Source organism: Mytilus galloprovincialis, chromosome 9, assembly GCF_965363235.1.
Source record: "Mytilus galloprovincialis chromosome 9, xbMytGall1.hap1.1, whole genome shotgun sequence".
Classification (NCBI taxonomy): Eukaryota; Metazoa; Mollusca; class Bivalvia; order Mytilida; family Mytilidae; genus Mytilus; species Mytilus galloprovincialis.
Genome location: NC_134846.1, coordinates 36,063,202 through 36,085,210, shown reverse-complemented (window position 1 = coordinate 36,085,210; position 22,009 = coordinate 36,063,202). Strand labels below are relative to the sequence as shown.

The 22,009-nt window shown below is 32.9% G+C and overlaps 1 protein-coding gene across 1 annotated transcript in view; it reads right to left on the bottom strand.

Annotated features, from left to right (window-relative positions):
* Positions 1 to 22,009, bottom strand: part of LOC143044915 (uncharacterized) — an 81,759-nt gene that overhangs the window by 35,509 nt on the left and 24,241 nt on the right. Inside the window, exons 5-10 of the mRNA XM_076217166.1 lie at positions 17,868 to 17,921; positions 13,594 to 13,729; positions 7,673 to 10,509; positions 7,010 to 7,096; positions 6,063 to 6,131; positions 105 to 173 (exon numbers count right to left, since the gene is read on the bottom strand). Coding sequence (XP_076073281.1) covers positions 105 to 173; positions 6,063 to 6,131; positions 7,010 to 7,096; positions 7,673 to 10,509; positions 13,594 to 13,729; positions 17,868 to 17,921 — 3,252 coding nt within the window. The remainder of the gene's footprint in view (positions 1 to 104; positions 174 to 6,062; positions 6,132 to 7,009; positions 7,097 to 7,672; positions 10,510 to 13,593; positions 13,730 to 17,867; positions 17,922 to 22,009) is intronic.

Here is a 22,009-nt window from a genome sequence, read left to right as displayed (position 1 = left end):
TTCACTTACATGTATATGATCTGTATTTCATGTTAAAAAGGCGACTTTAAAATTAAAACATTTATGAGTTTATATTGTTTTTATGATTTTGTGTGAAAACTTACCATTATCAAGCTGTTGTGTATTTTGTTCACTTTCTTTTAAAATTGTATTTTCATTATGTCCACTATCCACTGAAAAAAAATGTAGATTCAAAATCTATCATTATTGGTTTTCTTTCATAGAAAAGGTAACTCATGTTACTTTTAAAAGCCTTCCTGAAGAACAGATACCAGTTCAATGGAAACTAATACTGTCAAAAACCTTATCTCATTAAATACTGTTGTTATGGATCAGTATGTGTTGTTCATACAACTAAAACACTTTATTTATCTGTTACCAGTATTATCTGGCAGAATCAAGTGTCTGCTTCCCCTTACAACTGTTTTCATAAAGCTAGCAAAAACAAGGTTTGGTCTGCAAACAAAATACATTTATTTCTAGTGCCTGAGGGAAATATGAAGATTTGTTCACACAAGAAAATCATATTTCATGAGGGCATTGCCCGAGGGAAATATGACTTTTCAAGTCCATCAGCTAGTTTTCAAAAGCGCTCTAGTTAAGGAGTTTGTGTAACACCCCAGGGTACCGCGATTTTGTTTGATAGAATTCAACTTCATTATCTTATTAATAAAATACAAGGTGTTAGACCAAACAAAAAGTGTCCAAAAGAGGCTTAAAAATGTCCCTTACAATGGTCCCCTTATTTAGCTATCACAACTACCGGGGTAAGTAGTTTTTACTTAAAATTTTTAATATAAAGCGATTTAAAAAAAATAAAGTATAGGTTAAAACAACTAAAAGAGATATAAAACTATCATATTAAATGTATAACCGAAGATGTTTTGTTTTAAAAAAGTGTTTATTCACATTACAAACAATCCGATTTTTTGGGTTAAAATTAAGGGATATTTTCTCATTTCATAAAGAAATTCGTTAAACAATTATCCGTTTTTGTGAATTAAACTTTAAAATTGACCAGTATGCAATGTTTAAAGTATTTGCAGTATGTATATATCGTCTAAAATATGAATTATTCAATAAAACATATGTACGTGCAAATAATTGTGAAATACCGGAAATCATCACATTACCGTCTTCGATTCAGTCGACAATATATTCATACCTGAGTGCACACATACGCACTTTAAGCTTAACAATTTGCAACTGAAAACAAACATTTAATTGTCGATTATGCTTTTTTTTGTGAGACAAATTATTTTATAAAGTAAATATGTAACAAAATATTTATGAAAATATTACAAATTAAAGTTAATTTTTTGCGTTTTGAAAAGGTGCACTCTATAGAACTCAATAAAGGTGTGCTTGTTTACATTTTGTGTTTTAGCTATGTGGTGATTGAGTTAAGATTGTTAAGTCATTCAATCGACACACATTGCTTTGAACGTAGGTCAAATAGTCAGTTGGGGAATCTGTTTAGACGTTTTACTTTCTTTGGCACAAAATTATGTCGATTTGACATACCATCTGGTTACTATTTATTTGCTTTTCGTTATATGTACATTGTTCCTCATTTGATCGTGCTTTTCATCCTTTTTTTTTCCTTCTTACTTAGATATATTGCTTCACTATTGTTTTATAAATTTTGTACATATTGTCACACTAATGTGCTTTTATAGCAGTCATTAGGAAACAGTTTGGCGATACAGGGCTTGGTGATCTGTTGGATTTATTGAGTCAGGTTCTTTGACTTGTGTTTCTGAAGGTAATATCATAATCGAGCGCTGCGATTGCTCAAAATTGTATTTGAAGCTTTCGAACGATTACGTTGGGAAGCATTTGGTTCTTGGCTTAATTCAAATGATGAGAATGAATTTCTCGATTCTTATTTTCAGCATTTGTTTTGTCAATCTTAGCTCAAATCAGACAAAATTTAACAGAAGACAACTTAAAAACCTTGCTTATGTCACCTTATGTTGGTAAACTATTTGAGACATTTAGTGTTTATTGCAATCTAAGTGAGGGACTAATGAAAAAGTTCTGGAATTCGTACATAGAAATGGTCGAACTTTTATTGGTATTTATAAGAGCAACAAGGGAAGGTAATTTGGAACTTCATTTGGCATGTGTTGAAAAAATGCTACCATGGTTTTTCGCAAATGACCGTCAAAACTATTCCCGATACATGTCAGTCTATTTGCTTTATATGCAAAATCTGCCAATACATATCCTGATGCCCATGTATATCTTACATCTGGTGGTTTTTGTGTTTAGAGAAGCTCTCATGGATTTTCTAGATCTCCAGTTGACCAAACAATCGAGCAAACGTTGAACAAAGATACCAAAACAAGAGGTGGCATTGTTGGTTTCAGTTTAAATAAAGGTTTTGTTCAACGTTGGTTGCTAAATCCACATGAAAGAGCTTCAATATCATCAAAATGTCGAGATTTGGCATGAATAGTTAATCCTGAAACATTCACACAAATAGAACTTGACAAAACTTGAATGAAGTGAGATGAAACTGACGTTTTGAAATAGGTTCAAACACTGCAAAGCTGGACAATTCCATTAAGGCATCTGAGCAGCTACCAGGCTTGTCCTCAGGTACGGTTTCTTCTTCTGAATTAATGTGCGACGCGTATGAAAAGGGAAAGTTGGCATCAGACAATTTCAACAGTGAACGGCTTGTTCAAAAGTCAATCGGCATTTTCAAACCAATTTAAAGACAATCATTGCTTACATTTTCAACAAAGTAAATAAAAGGTAAGCAGTTAATAACTGATAAGAACAACAACACATTGAAAGCAGATATAAATCTTTTTTGTCGCCTGCTTGTGATAGCCCAGACAAGACAGTTGGATATGCAAGAGGTCCTCAAGTTTGAATTAGGTCCTCTTCCATGGTCTCTTGTAAACGTTGAAGGTGCACCTGTAAAGGCAAATAAATCTGTCCTTGTTGGTCTTTTAGAAAAGGGCGTTGAAAAAATACAAGCTATTCCTGAAAAAGCATGTAGATATTTGATGGCATGGCAGTCATTCAATCAATCACAAGGATGCCAAGTCTTTTTCTGATTTGGCAAATGTTGTTTTTAAAACCATCCTTTCAGTTTCAAAAAGAGCTCCCCGTATTGATTTTGTCAATGATCAGTATCCCCCAATATCCATAAAAAAATAAGAACGGGATCGCAGGTCCTTGGGAGAGCAAATCATTACAATAATTTCGAGACCATCACAATCGTGTCCTCGGCAATGGAAGAAATGTTTGTCAGTTGGTAGAAACAAAGTTGATCTTGTTAAATCCTTGTGTCGGAATGGAGTAAACAATGCTATAGATTTTATACACTTGAAGGAATTGATTTGTTTGTATCACTGTTGAAACTGAAATAGTGACAAGTGTAAAATGCACTCAGCTTCTAAGCAAACAGGAAGAAGCCGACAAAAAATGTTTCTTCATGCAAAACACGCAGCTGACAAAGGTTACGATTCTATTGTAATAAAAACAATCTGATGTGGAAGTATTGGGCTGCTATTTTCAGACTTGTATCAGTTCAAATATTATTCTTCTGATAGGTACTTCTTCCAAATGCAGATTATTAAATGTGCAATAAATGTGCACAAAATTGGGGGAGAATGTTTGTAGAGCACTGCCTGGATGTCACGCCTTTACTGGTTGTGATTTAGTTAGTGCTTTGTCTGGTAAGGGAAAAAGTAGAGCATTCGGCGTTTTGACACGTTCTATGGAGTTTTCAGAAAGTCTATTCCGTTTTGGTGAAAATTTTGAAGAGGTATGCGAAGAACTGTCAAAAACACTCGAGAGGTTTTTGTGTGCTATATATGGATACGATAATAATAACATCAATGAATTAATATTCAGATTTTTTTGCAATGCAAAAAATATTCATTTGTCATCTGCTACCCCCAACAAAAGATGCAATGTTAAAGCACATCAAACGAGACAACTTTCAGGCAAAGATTAGGAAATCTGCTCTTCAACACAACTTCATCGCCAAACAACCAAGATTGGATTGTTAAGAACGATTTGATCAGCATCAATTGGCTAGACCAAAAGCCAGCGTAAGCAGGGGCGGATCCAGCCATTTTAAAAAGGGGGGGGGGGGGTTCCTAACCCAGGACAAAGGGGGGGTTCCTAACCCAGGACAAAGGGGGGGTTCCAATTACATGTCCCCATTCAAATGCATTGATCGTCCAAAAAAAAGGGGGGGTTCCAACCCCCGTAACCCCCCTCTGGATCCGCGCCTGGTAAGATGCTTTATTGATAGTGATAAGCTATTCATGTATAGCTGGTTGTGCCACCAAAAGATGTTCATGTGTTCGACAAGGTTTATCCGGTACAGATGGCTGCAAATGTACGAGTGATTGTAGCAACAAGAATAATCAAATCGTTGTTATGGCTGACGATGACGACGAAGATGATGAATATGATGGTGATGATGATTCGGTAGATGGCGTTGACGAAAATGAAGATGATTCTACGGATTGACCTTCTTCATGACCTTAAAATGTGGTTTTCTGTTGTTAAAAGAACTTTAATATAGATCTTGAAACCTTGACAGTTCCTTTATTTTTTTAGTACTATGTGTGTTTTTAAATGACTGTGATGTACATTGCTTATGTTTGTGTTTGTCATTGATTCCATGTTGTTTCCCTTTCTAACCTTTGAATTTTGTTCAACTGCCTTTAGTTAGGGACGACATCAAAAGTTCAATGAAGGATAAAAAACTTAATTCAAATAGTTTTTTCACTGACCCCCCTACCCCCCTATGAACTTAATTTGGGAAAAATTGATTGACCCATATGGATATATGTTAAAATCAATGTCGGATAACCAAATCTTGCAGCAGTTCAACCCCCCCACCCCCAAATTATTTGAATTAAGTTTTTATCTTACATTGATCTTTTGATGTCGTCCCTTACTGGATGCTCTATGTTTCAATGTAAAAAATATACTTTTTATCAAGAAAACTAGTATGTATGCTTTGTTTCATTCAAAATCATAAATTTTGGATATTACCCACTCCCTTTTTTTCTTGGTCCTATACAATTTAAAAATTAAATAAAAACTAACCTCCGTATTAATAAGATATGATTTATTCAATTTAATAAGAGAAATTGTACCAAATACTTTGTTCTTTTTTCTTTTTTCTGTATATATGTGTTAAACATAATTTTTGATATACTCTTAAATAAGACCCCTTTTAACCCCTTTTGGACACTTTTTCAAAAGTCTAACACCTCTTAAAATATTCTTAAGACATTACTCTTAGACTTATACCAAAAAATTATGGTACCCTGGGGTGTAACACAGAACTGAAATTTTACCTTACCAGCTGATGGACTATTGGTAACGTCACACAAGGCAATCCAGATGTTCAGAGGGGAATATGATACTCAGAGGGGAATATGAAGTCTTTTTCGACGTCACGTGTGATAATTTCAACCAATCAAATATTGAATTCGCTATCAAAATTATCCTGCATTGGAATAATATAAATTAGTAACCTCTACTTTAATACAAATAAAGCAAGCAAGTAAACCAAACCTTTAGCTTGCTAGCATTAGGATAACAGCTGTAAGGTACTGGGTTATATTTTATTAACATTGGGATTTAGTTAGTGAGTTTAAACATATCAATTTATAGAAGATTGGGAAACAAGTTATTTCAACTTATATTTGAAGTATTCCAAGTACGTTGTCTTTTACAGTTAAGGCTAGTCTCACATTGCTTACAAACATTACTCAAGATGTCTATAAATCATGAAGCTGTGAAAATAAGTATATTGGTGTATTTGATGTTTAAAATATATATTGACCATGATTGTACTTCAACCAGATTATAGATTTCAACTTCTTATCCAAAAACTTTTCATATACAAACTTGCCCATATCTTTTCTGCTACCAGAAATAAAATGGAAAACTGAGTATTAACAGAACTATCATAAACCCTTCCCTAAGCTAGTCATATACTTTATCTGTTTTCTGATTGGATTTCGGTTCTATGTTATTAAATCTGATTGGTTCTCTGATGTTGTGTGAAAACTCACCATTGTCAAGCTGTTGTGTATTTTGTTCACTTCCTTCTAGGCATGTATTCTCATTATGTACTCTATCTACTGAAACAAGAAGATAGATCCACAATCATAAACCACCCCTGTGTGTTATCAAGTAGTGAATATAATTCAGAGATAAACAAGTATGTGAAAGTTGGTTTAAAAAAGGGTTAAAATTGGCCCTAAGATTTCGATGATTTTTTTAATCAGATCGAATTCTACAAATTACAATAGAAATAGTTGTGATATTATTATTAATATGAAATAACTTCATTTTTGCATATTACTTTATATGACAAAGTATTGACTCCTTAAATATATAAGTATTCACTATTTCTGTTGTAAGGCCAGTTTTGATATTTTAAATAATTTTAAAGTTTTTTCGAATAATTTACTTTGGTTGCCACCTTGACTATTGAAACATCTGATGACAATGTGTTTTCATATCATTAATTTACAAATTCTGTAATGTAATTTTTTATCCTTTTAAAATGCAAACATTCATCTTTTCATTTGATAAATTTGAGTTTGTGCACAATTTGAGGTATATCCTCACGAAATAGATGCAATTTATGGTGACATAATAATAGTGATATGTTCTATAGACCAACATCCATATATTCTGTACTAGAAAACAACTATTCAATTTTCAGTATGATTTTTTTTTAAATTTCATACGAAAAAAAAAATATTAACATATTAACTTTTTTAACATAAAGTCAAACTTGGATCTCCTTTTTAATATACAAAAACATAAACCAAATTTTCTTTTAAACATTAAAAATATTTGCTGCGCAGTCTGTTCGAAATATTAAAACTTAAACAGGAATACACAAAACTATTTTGGTTTACATTATATACATTTTGTACTATCAAAATCTAGCTGTTAAATATAAAACACATCATGAATTTAAAAAATAATGATATATTTTGACTGGTACCTGTTGATACTGTATTATTCAATGTTTCTGGATCCAGGTGATTAACTTTGTCCGCCTCATCTAAAGGTTCTTGTTTCACTTTACATACTACAATCATATTTCTTAACCATAATAATTCAAAGTTCAAAAATAAAAAACTGTAAAATTGAAATTTTTTCATGATCGTGCAACTGTCACAGATTAATAATTTACATAAAAAGCACTTTTTTTTAATAAATTTTGATAATTTCATTATCGCTTTTTGTGGAGTTGATACATTTGTGTGACGCACAGTTCATTATTCTATTATGCTGTATGTGTGTACTGTTGTAAATTTATTTTAGGTATTCATTGTTATTCTGTGGTCAAAATGTTAAATGTACTATCATATTGATATATTTTTATGTCCTGAGTGTTCTTGCATTTATTCGTTCTGTATTCCTGTCACATATGTTGTCATTTAGCATTATTTTCAACATTGCCATATAATTGGGAGGTTTTGCTAGCCATAAAACCAGGTTCAACCCACATTTTTTTTTCTTAAAATCTATTGTATCAAGTCAGGGTTTAGTAGTTTAGTTAAGTAGCATGTTGATTAAAATTAAAATATGTCTATGTACCCTATTAGGTTTATTACAATTTCTGAATATATAGGACATTAGGACAGCTATTTCATTTTCTTACCATAAATATCCTGTGTTGATTGCTGTTGTCTGTTGTCGAACAATCGAGCAATTGTTTCTCCACTACATGGAATCTGCATCTTGTTCTCTTCTTGGACATCTTTCCATTGTAATAGTTGGTTCTTTATCAAATTTATTCTATGATCTGCAGGTTCTTTCAGAACCTCAGCAATGTTTCCTTCTTCTTGGCAGTCTTTACCGAATGGAAAATTTCTCACCAACAAAGAACTATCAACATAATCAACATTAGTTATAGTGTCTGATAGGCCAATATTTTGAACTGCTGAGCCAATATTCTGAACTAATGGGCAAATATCCTTAACTGATGGACAAATATCCGTACCAGATTGGCAAATTTCATCATCTGATTGGTAAAAACCATTATCTGACGGGCAAGATTCTGTTTCAGATGAATAAAATAATCCTGAATTAATGTTTAAGTGTTTACTTTCTATACTTTCTGTTGGAATATTTTCAAAAACCACTGAGTTTTTCTCCATTGGAACAAATTCTTCTTTGATCTTCGTTTTTCCGAGCAGACATTCCTCACTAGATGAACAAGATTTAGTATGTGATATGGATTTCCCTTTATTATCAGTATATAATTGGTAATAATCATTGCCCTCAACATTCTCTATTACAACTTCTGGTCGACAAATTTCAGTCTGGAGATATTCTTTATCACGTGGCTCAACCTTAATCTCAGTCTTGTGAGATTGGGTAGGATCTTTTTCTATGTTTGCAAAAACATTAATACAATTATCTCCCTTAGAAATAAGATGACCATCAGGTACTGGTTGCATCTGGTCAATCGCAGAACCCCCTGTTTGCTGTTTAGTCCATAATATTCTTTCTTTTTCTCTCTCTCCTGTGTTAGCAGGAACAGAAGCATTGCTCATATGTGAATTCTTAGCAACAATGATAGGATTATGAGTATAATTTGCTACCAAGTTTGAAGGTTGGACTTTATCATGTAAAGATTTGAGGATATTTCTTAGTATTGGCATCTGGTTTATTGAATAGGATACTTGACTGACACCTGATTGTGGTACATTATTGTGTATAGATTCACCTGATTGTGATACATTATTGTGTGTAGATTCACCTTGCTGAAGGTCATTTCCTTTGTTCTGTGATGCAGCTACATTAGGGAATATTACCAATGGAAATATTGATCCTGTGCTCTCAGGCATTGTTGAGCTTTCAGACCTTGTTGATGCTGAGCTCTCAGAGCTTGTTGATGCAGAATCCCGAACTAATTCTTTTGATACTGGCGTTATCATTGGTATGGTGTCCCAAGATTTTGCATTGATCAAGTTCATAGCTTCATTAAAAGGGACCTTTACAGGTGTTCTTGAAGATGTTGATACTCTTGGAGTCAAATTCTGTTTATCAGTTTGTGTTGAATAAGGAATATCAGTTTGAATTGAATTTTTACCATCATATTGAGTTGAACTCTGAGTTCTAGCATGCAAAAAGGCTGTAGATAAAACTGACGCTGAATTGTTGGGTCTAGTTGGAGGATACATTGAATGAACTGTTGGACCAGATTTTTGAAAATAAGGTCTTGGTAGATACTTTCTAGAGTCAACTGGAGCTAAATTCAAAAGTTTGGTAGATGGTCCCATTGTAGAAACTATTGACGATACTTGTGTAGCCATTGTAGTCCTGACAGATGGATACGGAGAAAAATTTGATTTCTTTAACATTAAATCTGTCTTTTCAGATTTGTCTGATTCCCATTGCATTATTTTTTGTTCTTGATTATCATATTTGACAATTAAAGCATTTCCAGAAGCTGTATTCTGAATGGAAAGAGTCATTGTATTCTGATCTGACCTAGGTGGCGCTGTCAGTACAGGTGCTTCACGATTGGTTGTGGTAGATGTTGTTCCAGTGGGATAAAACAAGACTTCCTTTTGCCCTTTTTTCCCTGGAAGTACTACTATAAAACCATGTGGAGTTGAAGTCGATGAAGAAGGTGTCTCATTGGCTGTCTTGTTCTGATCATAAGAGTTCGAAGGAAGTGTTAAGCTCACATGTGTTGAAGAAGTTGAGGTCTGTTTTACCCCAGTGGGATCTAGTGTAAGTCTCGGTGCTTTGGGTTGAAATTCCCACTGCATTATATTTTGTTCTTGATCGTTATATTTGGCAGTTAAAGCATTTACAGAAGCTGTATTCTGAATGGTAGAAGTTGTTGTATTCTGATCTGACCTAGGTGGCGTTGTCAGTACAGGTGCTTCACTATTGGTTGTGGAAGATGTTGTCCCAATGGGAAAAAACAAGACTTCCTTTTGCCCTTTTTTCCCAGGATGTACTTTTATTACACCTCGTGGAGTTGAAGTCGATGAAGAAGGTGTCTCATTGGCTGTCTTGTTCTGATCATAATAGTTCGCAGGAAGTGTTAAGCTCACATGTCTTGAAGAAATTGAGGTCTGTTTTACCCCAGTGGGATCAAGTGTAAGTCTTGATGCTTTGGGTTGAAATGTCTTTAGTGGAGCTTTTTGAGCAATTTCAGATAAAGTGTTCATCTGTGGGTCTGCTGCTATACTCCTAACTTTAGGAAAGTGGTTCATAAGTGAATCTACTGCAGACACCTCTGAAACAATTCCTGCAGATTGTAATTCTGAATCATCTTGTTTCCCAATAAATGCCAATTCATTATTCTGAACTCTGATGGAAGCTTTGTGATTATTTATAAAAGAACTGCTTTTACCACCTTTGGCAGCTGGAGAAGTTGAGACTGTTATAGGCACATCAGATAATTTCGTAGAAATTTGCTTTTCATGTCCTTTTGCAACATTCTGACTGTATTGGTCTTTGAACTGTGGATCTAACCTGCAAAGCATTAGATATAAATAAATAAGTTAGAGATGTGATACTGATAGTAATCTCATATTTTTTCAGTGGACCATAACATTACACTAAAATTTTAAATAATTTAACAAAGCAGTTTTACTATTTAATATCTGTAAAACAAAGTGTCAGTGACAGACACAGACAGAAAATATCAAGCGAAGGCATGACAGTGCAATACATTTTGCTTAAAGTAATGTTTTTTGCAACAATCTTAAGGGGGTCTCATTGGGGGTTCCGATCCCGGATCCCACTTACTGTTTTGTCAAATTCCCGTATCCCGCTTACACTATATATGTAAGCAATTCTCATTTTTTTGTCATTTCCTGGGTCACGCAAGACCTCATTTCCCGTTTTCACGACACAATAATTTGACTTTCACGTGTCATGCTTATAAAAAATCGGCAATCCCGCGTCATGCTTAGACCCAAATGAGACCCACTCTTAACTAGAAAAATACCACTTTAGAGAAAAGCAAATTGTTTAAATTTGACTTCGTTGGAAATTGGTTATATCTTTTATTTCCTTTCATTATACCTTTATCATACATTATTGCTGTCAAAGAGCAAATGAGCCCTTTTCTCATCATTTTCAGAACTCATAGCCAAATGTATCCAACCCAATCAAGTCATGAAAAGATTTTGAAATAGTTATAATGTAAATATAAAGTGTCTGTATGTAAATCCATCATTTCATTATAACAATTTGAAATAGTTGTGATGTAAATTTGAAGTTTGTGTATATTAAATTGCCTCTGGAATGTATAAGTTTGTTTATGTTAAATTGCCACTAGAGTGTATAAGTTTGTGCATGTTAAATTGCCACTAGAGTGTATAAGTTTGTGTATGTTATATTGCCACTAGATATAAAGTTTTATAAAGTGAATTGTCAAAATCATTGCAATTACTTATTGTCATAAATAAAATGTACATCTTATAAACATGCAACAAAAATTGGTGTTAACGTCATTTGGCAAGATATTTTTATTGTTATACACCTTATCCCAGCAGACCCAGCCGCTTGAACTTTTGACGCAGAAAACAATCACTTTTCCATTGTGGCGTCAGATGTTTTGTTTTATGACGTCAAAATTTTACAGGAACATGTGTGATATCCAGTAATAGCGGACAAATAGCAATAAGGTGTATTGGTCATGAAGGTACCCCCATTACAACCCACAAATATGGTAACAGACGATTGAGATCAGACTGAGGAGCATGGGATTGACATGGAGAACAGCACCTTATAGGGAACATTCATGCCATGTTTGGTTTCATTCCATTCAGTGGTTCTCTAAAAGAAGTCATTTGTATGCATTTCCCATAGAGTCCTATGTTAAACTAAGTCCCCTGCTGGTGTCCATCTTGGATGATGGATCTGCTACAAAGTAACAACACTTGGTCAGCACCTCATAGGGAACATTCATGCCATGTTTGGTTTTATTCCATTCAGTGGTTCTCTAAAAGAAATCATTTGTATGCATTTCCCATAGGGTTCTATGTTAAACTAAGTCCCCCACTGGCGACCATCTTTGATGATGGATCTGCTACAAGGTAACAATACTTGGTCAGCACCTTATAAGGGGACGACCATTTGATAATCTGGGGGGGGGGGGGGTCCAGGAGGATTTTGAAAATAAATAACTCAGCCATGATAATCACAAAAATACAAAAATACATGGTTTGTTCTGTGGTAGTTTGAAAATAAATTACCTGACTTGCAATGTATAGAAAATAAATAACTCAGCAGGTCTAATCGAAAGTATGAGATGGCACAAGATTCTTCATAAATTCAATTTTTTTCCTTATAGCCCTGATTTTTTCGGGATCAATGTTTCTTTTATTTATTTGTCTTTTGTTCATTGATTGTCCTTCTGTATTCTGTTAGTGTTGCATTTCTTTTGTAATCAAGTAATTTTGTTCTGAACTTGATCATGAGTTTAAAAAAAAAAACAGCAGCCACAGATTTTACTATGTGAATTCCATTTTTGCTTTATCATGCACATTGGTCTTTTGATGTCCCTGGAAACTTCAGTCTTACACTGAATTTATACATTTTGCTTTGAGACCAAAATATTGTCAAAAAATTATTAAAACAAAACTTCATTTTCATATTATGAAATGGTCTTCGGAACACCCAGAAAGCATGATTTTGCATCATTTGTTCTATAGCTTCTTGGGCCTTCAGTGGCTCCAAAACCCTTCAAAATTTTTTTTGCCTAGCTCCGCTCGGCGTAGTATGTTTGCCAATACATTTAAAAGTGCCTAATTATTATAACTAAACTTTAATACTATGTATGTATGCAATACATGTATATGCAGTTGGGAATTTAAAAGATTCATTTCTGCAGAGGGGGGTGGTTAATCTAATTAAATGGTACATAATGACTTGACTATATGTATTATTTATAATAAACAAATCATTTAAAAATTGTATGTTTTCGAATATCAAAAATATAGTTGTGAAAATGAATAATCAGTCCCTTGCTTTAATGAAAATGAAAAATCTTGCTTCAATAGTGCAGAAAATGAATAATCTGTCCTCTTAGTTTACAAAAATAAATAACCGATCAAAAACAAATCCTCCTGGTCCCCCCCCCCAGAATATCAAATGGTCGTCCCCTAAGGAACATTCATGCCATGTTTGGTTTTATTCCGTTCAGTGGTACTCCGTGGTTCTCTAAAAGAAGTCATTTGTATGCATTTCCTATAAGGTCCTATGTTAAACTAAGTCCCCCGCTGGCGGCCATCTTGGATGATGGCCAGGTGAGCTAAAAATAGGGTACAGTTTTTTTTTTTGCCAAATCTGAAGTACCTGATTTGGTGCATCAGAAGTTACAGGGACCAGTTCTTTCTTATATGTTATTAAAAGTATGTTGATTTTTTCAGTACAAAAAACCATAAAAAATGATAAAGTGTTGCTTTGACATGCAATGATTTGAACTTAATTTAAACAGAAGAGGTGCGCCTGCTTGAAATGGAAGAATTTAACATAGAAAGAAATGGGACCATGAATTAGTGTGTATACGTACTTCCTATTAGTTTGAGAGCACATTTCCCTAAATACCTTTCATGTGTCTGTACATATTGAACATCTGTTGTTATATTTCTTTGTACTGGTACCTCTTCTGGTGTCATTGTATTGAGTTCTTTTGCACATTCACTCATAGAAATATCCCCAAAACTAGCCACAGAATTCATATCTGAAAAACAAGAAAATGTGTATTTCTTTCTAGTCTATGTGTGCACAGGTGAATAAAGGTGTGCACAAATGAACAGTGAAATCATGAATAATCAATAAATAAACTAGAGGCTCTCAAGAGCCTGTATTGCTCACCTGATTCTACTTTGGTTTTAGAAATCATATATAAGAAAATATAAAATTTGGCTAAAATAAGGAAAGGAACATTCAGGCTATGTTTGATTTCATTCAAAAGTCCCCCTGCTGGTGGCCATCTTGGATATTGGATCGGCTACAAAGTAACAACACTTGGTCAGCACCTCATAAGGAACATTCATGCCCTTCGGGCCAGGTGAGCTAAAAATGTCACTCAAGTCTTTAAAAACTTTATTCTTCTATTGAGAAGACTATTTGATAGACATAAGAATCAATGGACTAGCCTGAAACATAGAAATATAAATGGAGCATTTGTCCTAGGGACACAGATGATGCCCCCGCTTGCATATAATGTTATAATGGGACACAACTCAATATCTGTTGAAGTGATGCTACCCAAATTCAAACTTGATCTGAGTTTTGCGGAATAAGCATTTTGTATACATTGTGTAACACTTAGTTGAGGCATACTAAAATTAGAGAATGGAATCAAATAAATAGCAATTTTTTTACTTGTAAAGAAGCATAACTCTAGAAGTGTGAAACTTGAATTTGATCTGTATTTAGTGGTAATTATATATAAGTTTCATAACATTACAGGGGAACTAGCTACGAGATATAAAAAATTAAAAATATATTTTTTGTTCAATCGATCATTAATGAAACTGAAATAGTGAAATAATAATTCGCTGTTAGGGTTATTTTTTTTCAATATAAGTGAAGAAACACTCATAATGTATTATTCACTTGCAAGTGAATAATTCAACCTCATTAAATCCGTATTCATGTGAACTTCAATTCAATCCTTCAGCAAGTGATGGATAACACATGAATTGTTCAATCCAGGAAAACTAAAACAATGATTAACATTTATCCTGCAATTGGGTGTTCTACTTTACAGATACAGCCCTACAGATATGGCTTTGCTGTATCTGTATACTATACAGATATCTCTTTAAAGCTCCGCCCACTGCCGGACTGAGTATAGTATGAACCTGCGTGACCCCAGAATGTGTATTGTAATCACATTCTAATGGCGAATTAACGATTACTTTCATACTTTCTGTTTGTTTTCAAACATTTCTTTAGAGAAATAAGAATCACACCAATTTTCTGATAACATACACACATGAACAGCAGTCTTTTCTACAATGACAACTCTCAATTTCAAAACTTGAATGTGTATGTTTGTGTATCAAAAACAACCATGTCAATTTCAGCATGCATGTTTAGTGAATGTCGAGTCTGAAGTGTAGGACAACTCGTACACTCCTGTTTCAAATTGAACAATGTTTTGTTATTTGTTATTACTGTTGAAAGTAGTTGTTATGTTAAAATAGATAATTATTCCCCTTATTGTTGACCATTCGAGATTCTTTTTTGCTAACCCGTCTTTAGCTGAATGTGTGATTACTGTATTGTATTACTACACTGGCCTCAAGGGATTTTATATCGAAAATAAATGCAAAACATGTGTTTTTGTGTCTTTCAAAACACAAATAATATACAGAATTAATTGCAGGATAAAGACAATAAGTGTTTAGTGTCTTTAAATATCAGTTGTATTTGTACTCGGCTCAAAACAGGTGTAGTAGCTCACTAAAAGCTCACATACACCTTGTTGACTTGAGCCTTGTACAAATACAGATGATATTTAAAGACACTAAACAGTTATTGTCTATATATTTTTAACCTATACTATAAAATTAAAATGACATAGCAAAATCCAATTACAAGAGTTTGCCTTTCTATTTATATCTTTATTTATGTTTACATCACTTATATGGTCATCAGAGGTATTCTGAGGTGAACTCGATAATTAATTAGATGGCGTCAGGACTAAAAAACACACCAAACGAAGCTACATATTCTCCTCACTATGCCATGTAAATTGCTTATTTTATACTTTTTGTGATTTGGATAAAGGTTTTACATTGTTATTAATCAAATACTAGAATTTGAGTCTAATTGATGACCATGAATTTGACAGCTAGTGCCCCTTTAAGTTGTGACAAATGCAATTTGTGAACAGACACCTATTTTGGGGCATAAGGACAACAGTGACATGGCAGGGTCAATACCAGATGCAGGGCACAGCTTTACATGACTGCAGAGGTCGAACCATGAACAATTTGGACAAGTATGAACACAACATTCAAGCTTGATACAGCTCTGAATTTGGATTGTGATTAAATAGTTGACACATCATATATAGGTTTCTGACACATAACATGCATAATGAATGTGGTCTAATGAACTTAAAAAATCAATTTGCTTTATAACCATACACTTTGCTGTTGAATATTAATTCCCTCAAAACCAAAAAATGTTTGATGAAAGTTTTTAATAATAACTACTCATTTAAATACATCATAAAATATTAAAACATAAATTTCATAGTCATGGTTAAAATTAATATTAATTAATAGTCACTTCTAAAAATAAATTTACAGCTAATCGTCTCGAAACAATCATCGTTTCTTAATACATAATTTTCAAGCAGTATAAGGGAGGTAATCAAACATATATTATAATAACAGTATTCTTTTAATTTGAATTTGATTACCTCCCTTACACTGCTTTTAAATTGTCTAAATAGTCCTTTAACAATAAACTTGTTTTCCCCCTTATTGTTAAATGATTTAAGCCATTACCCCCTGTAAACTATCCATTTGTAGTATGGAAACTTGGTTGTATAATTACACATAAACACAAGTTATTAACTGGAAACTACAAAAATGCTTATTTTGGTCTAACCCGAATAATTCAGTCGTTATATTCTGCTGATCTATGAAGGCTACATTAACGCCTGAACGTCTTCCTCGATCAAGACTGTCAACCGGAAAATTCACACCGCTATGCAATATGGGAATTTTGATTTAAATTGGCAGTTAAGGAAGGAGGAGTTCCAGATGTTAATTGATGTTAAATGATGTTAACTGATGTTAATTGATGTTAATTAATTATTATCGGATTTGTGTTAATTGAACACACGTGTTTGGTAAGACAATTACAAGACAGTTGCGCAGACTCATTATCCTGATCGCCGCCGATTGGCTCTCTCTCACAGAGAGCAGGCGACGCGGCCAATGATCATGAGGAATTCAAGCCCTCGTGTGGGAGAAAATCGGACACGGAAAGGGCTTGAATTATTCGAGTTAATTTTGGTCCCTTTTTTGGCCGTAATTCCAAGACCTTTAAGACCATAACACCCACAATTAATATCAAACTTATTCAACTTATTTTTGTAGTTATAAACATTGTTTTAAAATTTTATTGATTTCTATTTATACTTATAATAAGGGACGACATCAAAAGATTGATGTAGGATAGAAAACTTAAATCAAATAGTTTGGGGTGGGGGGTCAACATTGCTGCAAGTTTTGTTAATCTATAATAGATTTTACATATATCCCTATTGATCAATCAATTTTTCCAAACTTAAGTTAAGAGGGGGGATGTGGGGGTCAGTGACAAAACTATGTGAATTAAGTTTTTTATCCTTCATTGAACTTTTGATGTCGTCCCTAAAGTTATTATATGGAAACCATATGTCTTTTGATGACGCTTTAGATGACGCTGACAACAATGCGGACAACGATGTGATACCAATTAATATAAAAAAGATAATGGTCTACTTCAATGGCAGCTCTCAAATACATAAAAGTTGGCACAACTTTAATAAAATCTTACCATCAATGAACTTTTTTTATATGAAGGAAACAAAAGTTTATTAACTGAATGCAGATTTGTGGTTGTCATAACTCATAGGAGTTAATCAAAAAGCTATTTGAAAATTTTGAAATCATATGACAATGTTCATGTCTTACAAAATCTTTAGCTTTCAGAAAAAATTTCGGCAATTCTAAAATTTGATGAAAAAAAATCCTTCCTTTTCATTGTATAACTAAAATCAATGCTCTACATAACCAGGCAGTCATTCAGAAATTCCCAATAAATTCTCCTCTATCATGAAATTACATAAATAAAAAAACTTAACCTACCTCTCATAATTAAACATGTCTGATTTCCAACCTTACAAGTAGCCAAGTGATCAGCTGAAAATAAAAAAAATATATTCTACCCAATAAATACTTCTAAAATTTACTATATGCAATTTTTACTACAGAATATTTTTACATACTTATTTGGTAATCATTAATGGCAGTCAGCAGGGTTTACGAACATCAGTTGTTCAACCTGTTAGTCAAAGGTGTTTTGTTAAATTATTCTTTTTCACTCTTTTGGTCTTTTTGGAAAATGTTGTTTGTGTTGAAATTAGACCCCTCTACAAGAAAATTTGTATTGCATGCAAAAATTGGGGGTTTTATCCAACGCAATCATAGGTTTGAACGTTTTCAATTTAGACTTGTTAACATACTTATATGTATGTTGGATAAAAAACTAATAAATAACTTACTGTTGTGAAGTTTTTGTTAATGTGAATAATGTGACTGAGTGATTATCACAATAACAAGAACTCACATTCATCTATCTGATACTGTAAATTCAGAAATTAATGCAAGGTTTTTATTATTTGCCAAAAATGTGACTGAGTTGTAAACGCAATAATTTAAACTCACATTTTGAAATATTTAATATGAATTTAACAGTATTTTTCTCAAAATCGTAAAAGTTAAAATCGTATTTAAGTCTAAAATGACAAAATCGCAATAATAAATGCATGAAATAGTTTCTGAATTTACAGTACATATATGTATGCAGATTTCCCTGACATTGCAATATTAATCTCACTTTTTTGTCAATTCTTAAAAAATTGCTATTATAAATGCATGCAATAATATCTGAAGATTTGAATCATGCACAGGAGGGACTGTTTAATTCATTAGCAAAAACATCACTTTGTCTGGGTATGAAACATTTTCCTATTTACAGTGACTTGACTGTTAGCGTTGCTCTCCACCAATTGCAACTTATTCAAAATTTTGACCAAATTGTTCACTCAAAATGTGAAATTGCAAGGTGATAAACTAAAATATACTTACAATCCTACAAGACATTAACTCCACTTTAATGATTTTGTGACAAAATTAGTTTATCAGTTTGTGTAGTTATATTATAGTCATTTCCTTGCTGAAGGGGAACTGTTTATTTTGAATTGCTATAAAATTGTCCAAACTAAGCTTTCATATAGTTTTTCTTTCTAAAAGTATTCTATATTCATAAGAACCAGATATCATTTTAAATAAAACATCATATATTCAGTAAAATATGTGTGAAATAACAATATGCTATTGATAAGTTTTCATGGGGAGATAACCTAAAATATTATTCTTTTGAATAAAGACTTTTTGAAAGAAAAGTTATTATCTCCCCATACCATGGAAACTTCCTACAAACACATATTGCAATTTCACACATATTTTACTGAATATGAAATGTTTTAATTCACATAATGTCTGATTCTTATAATTATAGAATACTTTAAGAAAGAACCAGATGCTCCGCAGGGCGCAGCTTTATACGACCGCAGAGGTTGAACACTGAACGGTTTGGGCAAGTATGGATACAACATTCAAGCTGGATTCACCTCTAAATTTGGATTGTGGTTAAATAGTTGACACATCATAGGTTTCTGACACAGAATGAATGTGGTCTGATGAACTTAAAATTTTTGTTTTGCCTTTGAGCAATTCACTATGCTGTTGAATATTAATCCTCTCAAAAAAAATGTTTGAAGAAATTTTCTTTTTATTTATGAAATTTCAAATGAGAAAAATTGAACCCCCCAATTTTTTTTTCACATCCCCCTTTCCTTTATTCCAAAACCGATCTCAATTCAAATTTTTAATGGAGTTTGCAACAATAATTACTCATTTAAATACATCATAAAATATTAAAATGTAAAAAAAGTGCTTGTTATCACTGAATGGTCATGATGGTAAAGATTGTTTTAATTTATCATTTGGTAGTAAAAGTGAATATACATTGTATATTGTATAAAACAATGATTTAAGTTGAATCAACTTCTATTCTGGACAAATAAAGATAACTCCAATTGAAATTTCTTGCTATTGTGCAATACTGTGCATTTGAAAATACTTGCTATTGCACAATACTGTGTAATTGAAGATTTCTTGCTATTGTGCAATACTGTGCAATTGAAAATTTCTTGCTATTGCACAATACTGTGCAATTGAAGATTTCTTGTTATTGCTGAGTACTGTGCAATTGAAAATTTCTTGCTATTGCACAATACTTAATATAATAATTTTGGATCCTGATTTGGACCAACTTGAAAACTGGCCCCATAATAAAAAAGCTAAGTACATGTTTGGATTCAGCATATCAAAGAACCCTAAGAATTCAATTTTTGTTAAAATCAAACTCAGTTTAATTTTGGACCCTTTGGACTTAAATGAAGACCAATTTGAAAACAGGACCAAAATTAAGAATCTACAAACACAGTTAGATTTGGCATATCAAAGAACCCCATTTATTCAATTTTAGATGAAATCAAACAAAGTTAAATTTTGGACCCTGATTTAGACCAACTTGAAAACTGGGCCCATAATCAAAAATCTAAGTACATTTTTAGATTCAGCATATCAAAGAACCCCTGTTATTCAATTTTTGTTAAAATCAAACAAAGTTTAATTTTGGACCCTTTGGGCCCCTTATTCCTGAACTGTTGGGCCCAAAACTCCCATAATCAATACCAACCTTCTTTTTAAGGTCATTAACCTTGTGTTTAAATTTCATAGATTTCTATTTACTTATACTAAAGTTATGGTGCGAAAACCAAGAAAAATGCTTATTTGGGCCCCTTTTTAGCCCCTTATTCCTCAACTGTTGGGATCTCAACTCCCAAAATCAATACCAACCTTCCTTTTGTGGTCATAAACCTTGTGTTTAAATTTCATTGATTTCTATTTACACAAACTAAAGTTATTGTGCAAAAACCAAGAATAATGCTTATTTGGGCCCTTTTTTGGCCCCTAATTCCTAAACTGATGGAACCATAACTCCCAAAATCAATCCCAACCTTCCTTTTGTGGTCATAAACCTTGTGTCAAAATTTCATAGATTTCTATTTGCTTAAACTAAAGTTATTGTGCGAAAACCAAGAAAATGCTTATTTGGGCCCTTTTTGGCCCCTAATTCCTAAAATGTTGGGATTCAAACTCCCAAAATCAATCCCAACCTTTCTTTTGTGGTTATAAACCTTGTTTTAAAATTTCATAGACTTCTATTCACTTTTACTAAAGTTAGAGTGCAAAACTAAAAGTATTCGGGGACGACGACGACGACGCCAACGTGATAGCAATATACGACGAAAAAAATTTCAATTTTTGCGGTCGTATAAAAAGTGTATGAAAGCTTAGTTTGGACAATTTAATAGCAATTCAAAATAAACAGTTCCCCTTCAGCATGGAAATGACTATAATATAACTATACAAACTGATAAACTAATTTTGTCACAACATCATTAAAATGGAGTTAAAGTCTTATAGGATTGTAAGTATGTTTTGTTTTATCACCTTGCACTTTCATGACTTGGCTGTGGTTTTCTGCAGCAGTTGGTTTAAATTTCTGACCAGTTGAGCAATTTGATTTTATAAAACAAATTGCAATTTGGTCAAAATTTTGAATGAGTTGCAATTGGTGGTGGAGCAACACTAACAGTCAAGTCACTGTAAAGAATTTACTAGTACTGACCTAAGTCAGTCCTAAGTCAGGAACCTGTTGTTCAGTGGTTGTTGTTTGTTAATATGGTTCATATATGTTTCTCCTTTCTTGTTTTTTATATAGATCATTTAGATTGGACCAATTTTTTTTCTTGTTTGATTTGTTTTACACTTGTCATTTCAGGGGTTTTTATCTTGTTTCTAGCTTGCAGTTCAGACTGATTAAGGCCATACTTTAACATATAATTGTTTACTTTATACACACTGTTATTTGGATATTGAGTTGCCTCAGTGGCACCCATACTTCTTAATTGTTGTACAACTTATTTTTTTTATTATTTTTCTTTATTCTTTGTTAACAAAAATTCAAGCCATACAATTGAGAGATTTAGCTCTAAAGCTTTTACACCAGGTTTAAACTCATACTGTGGATTCATTTATTTTCATGGGTACCAATTTTCGTGGATTGATGAAAACTTGCATATTTGTGGATATGC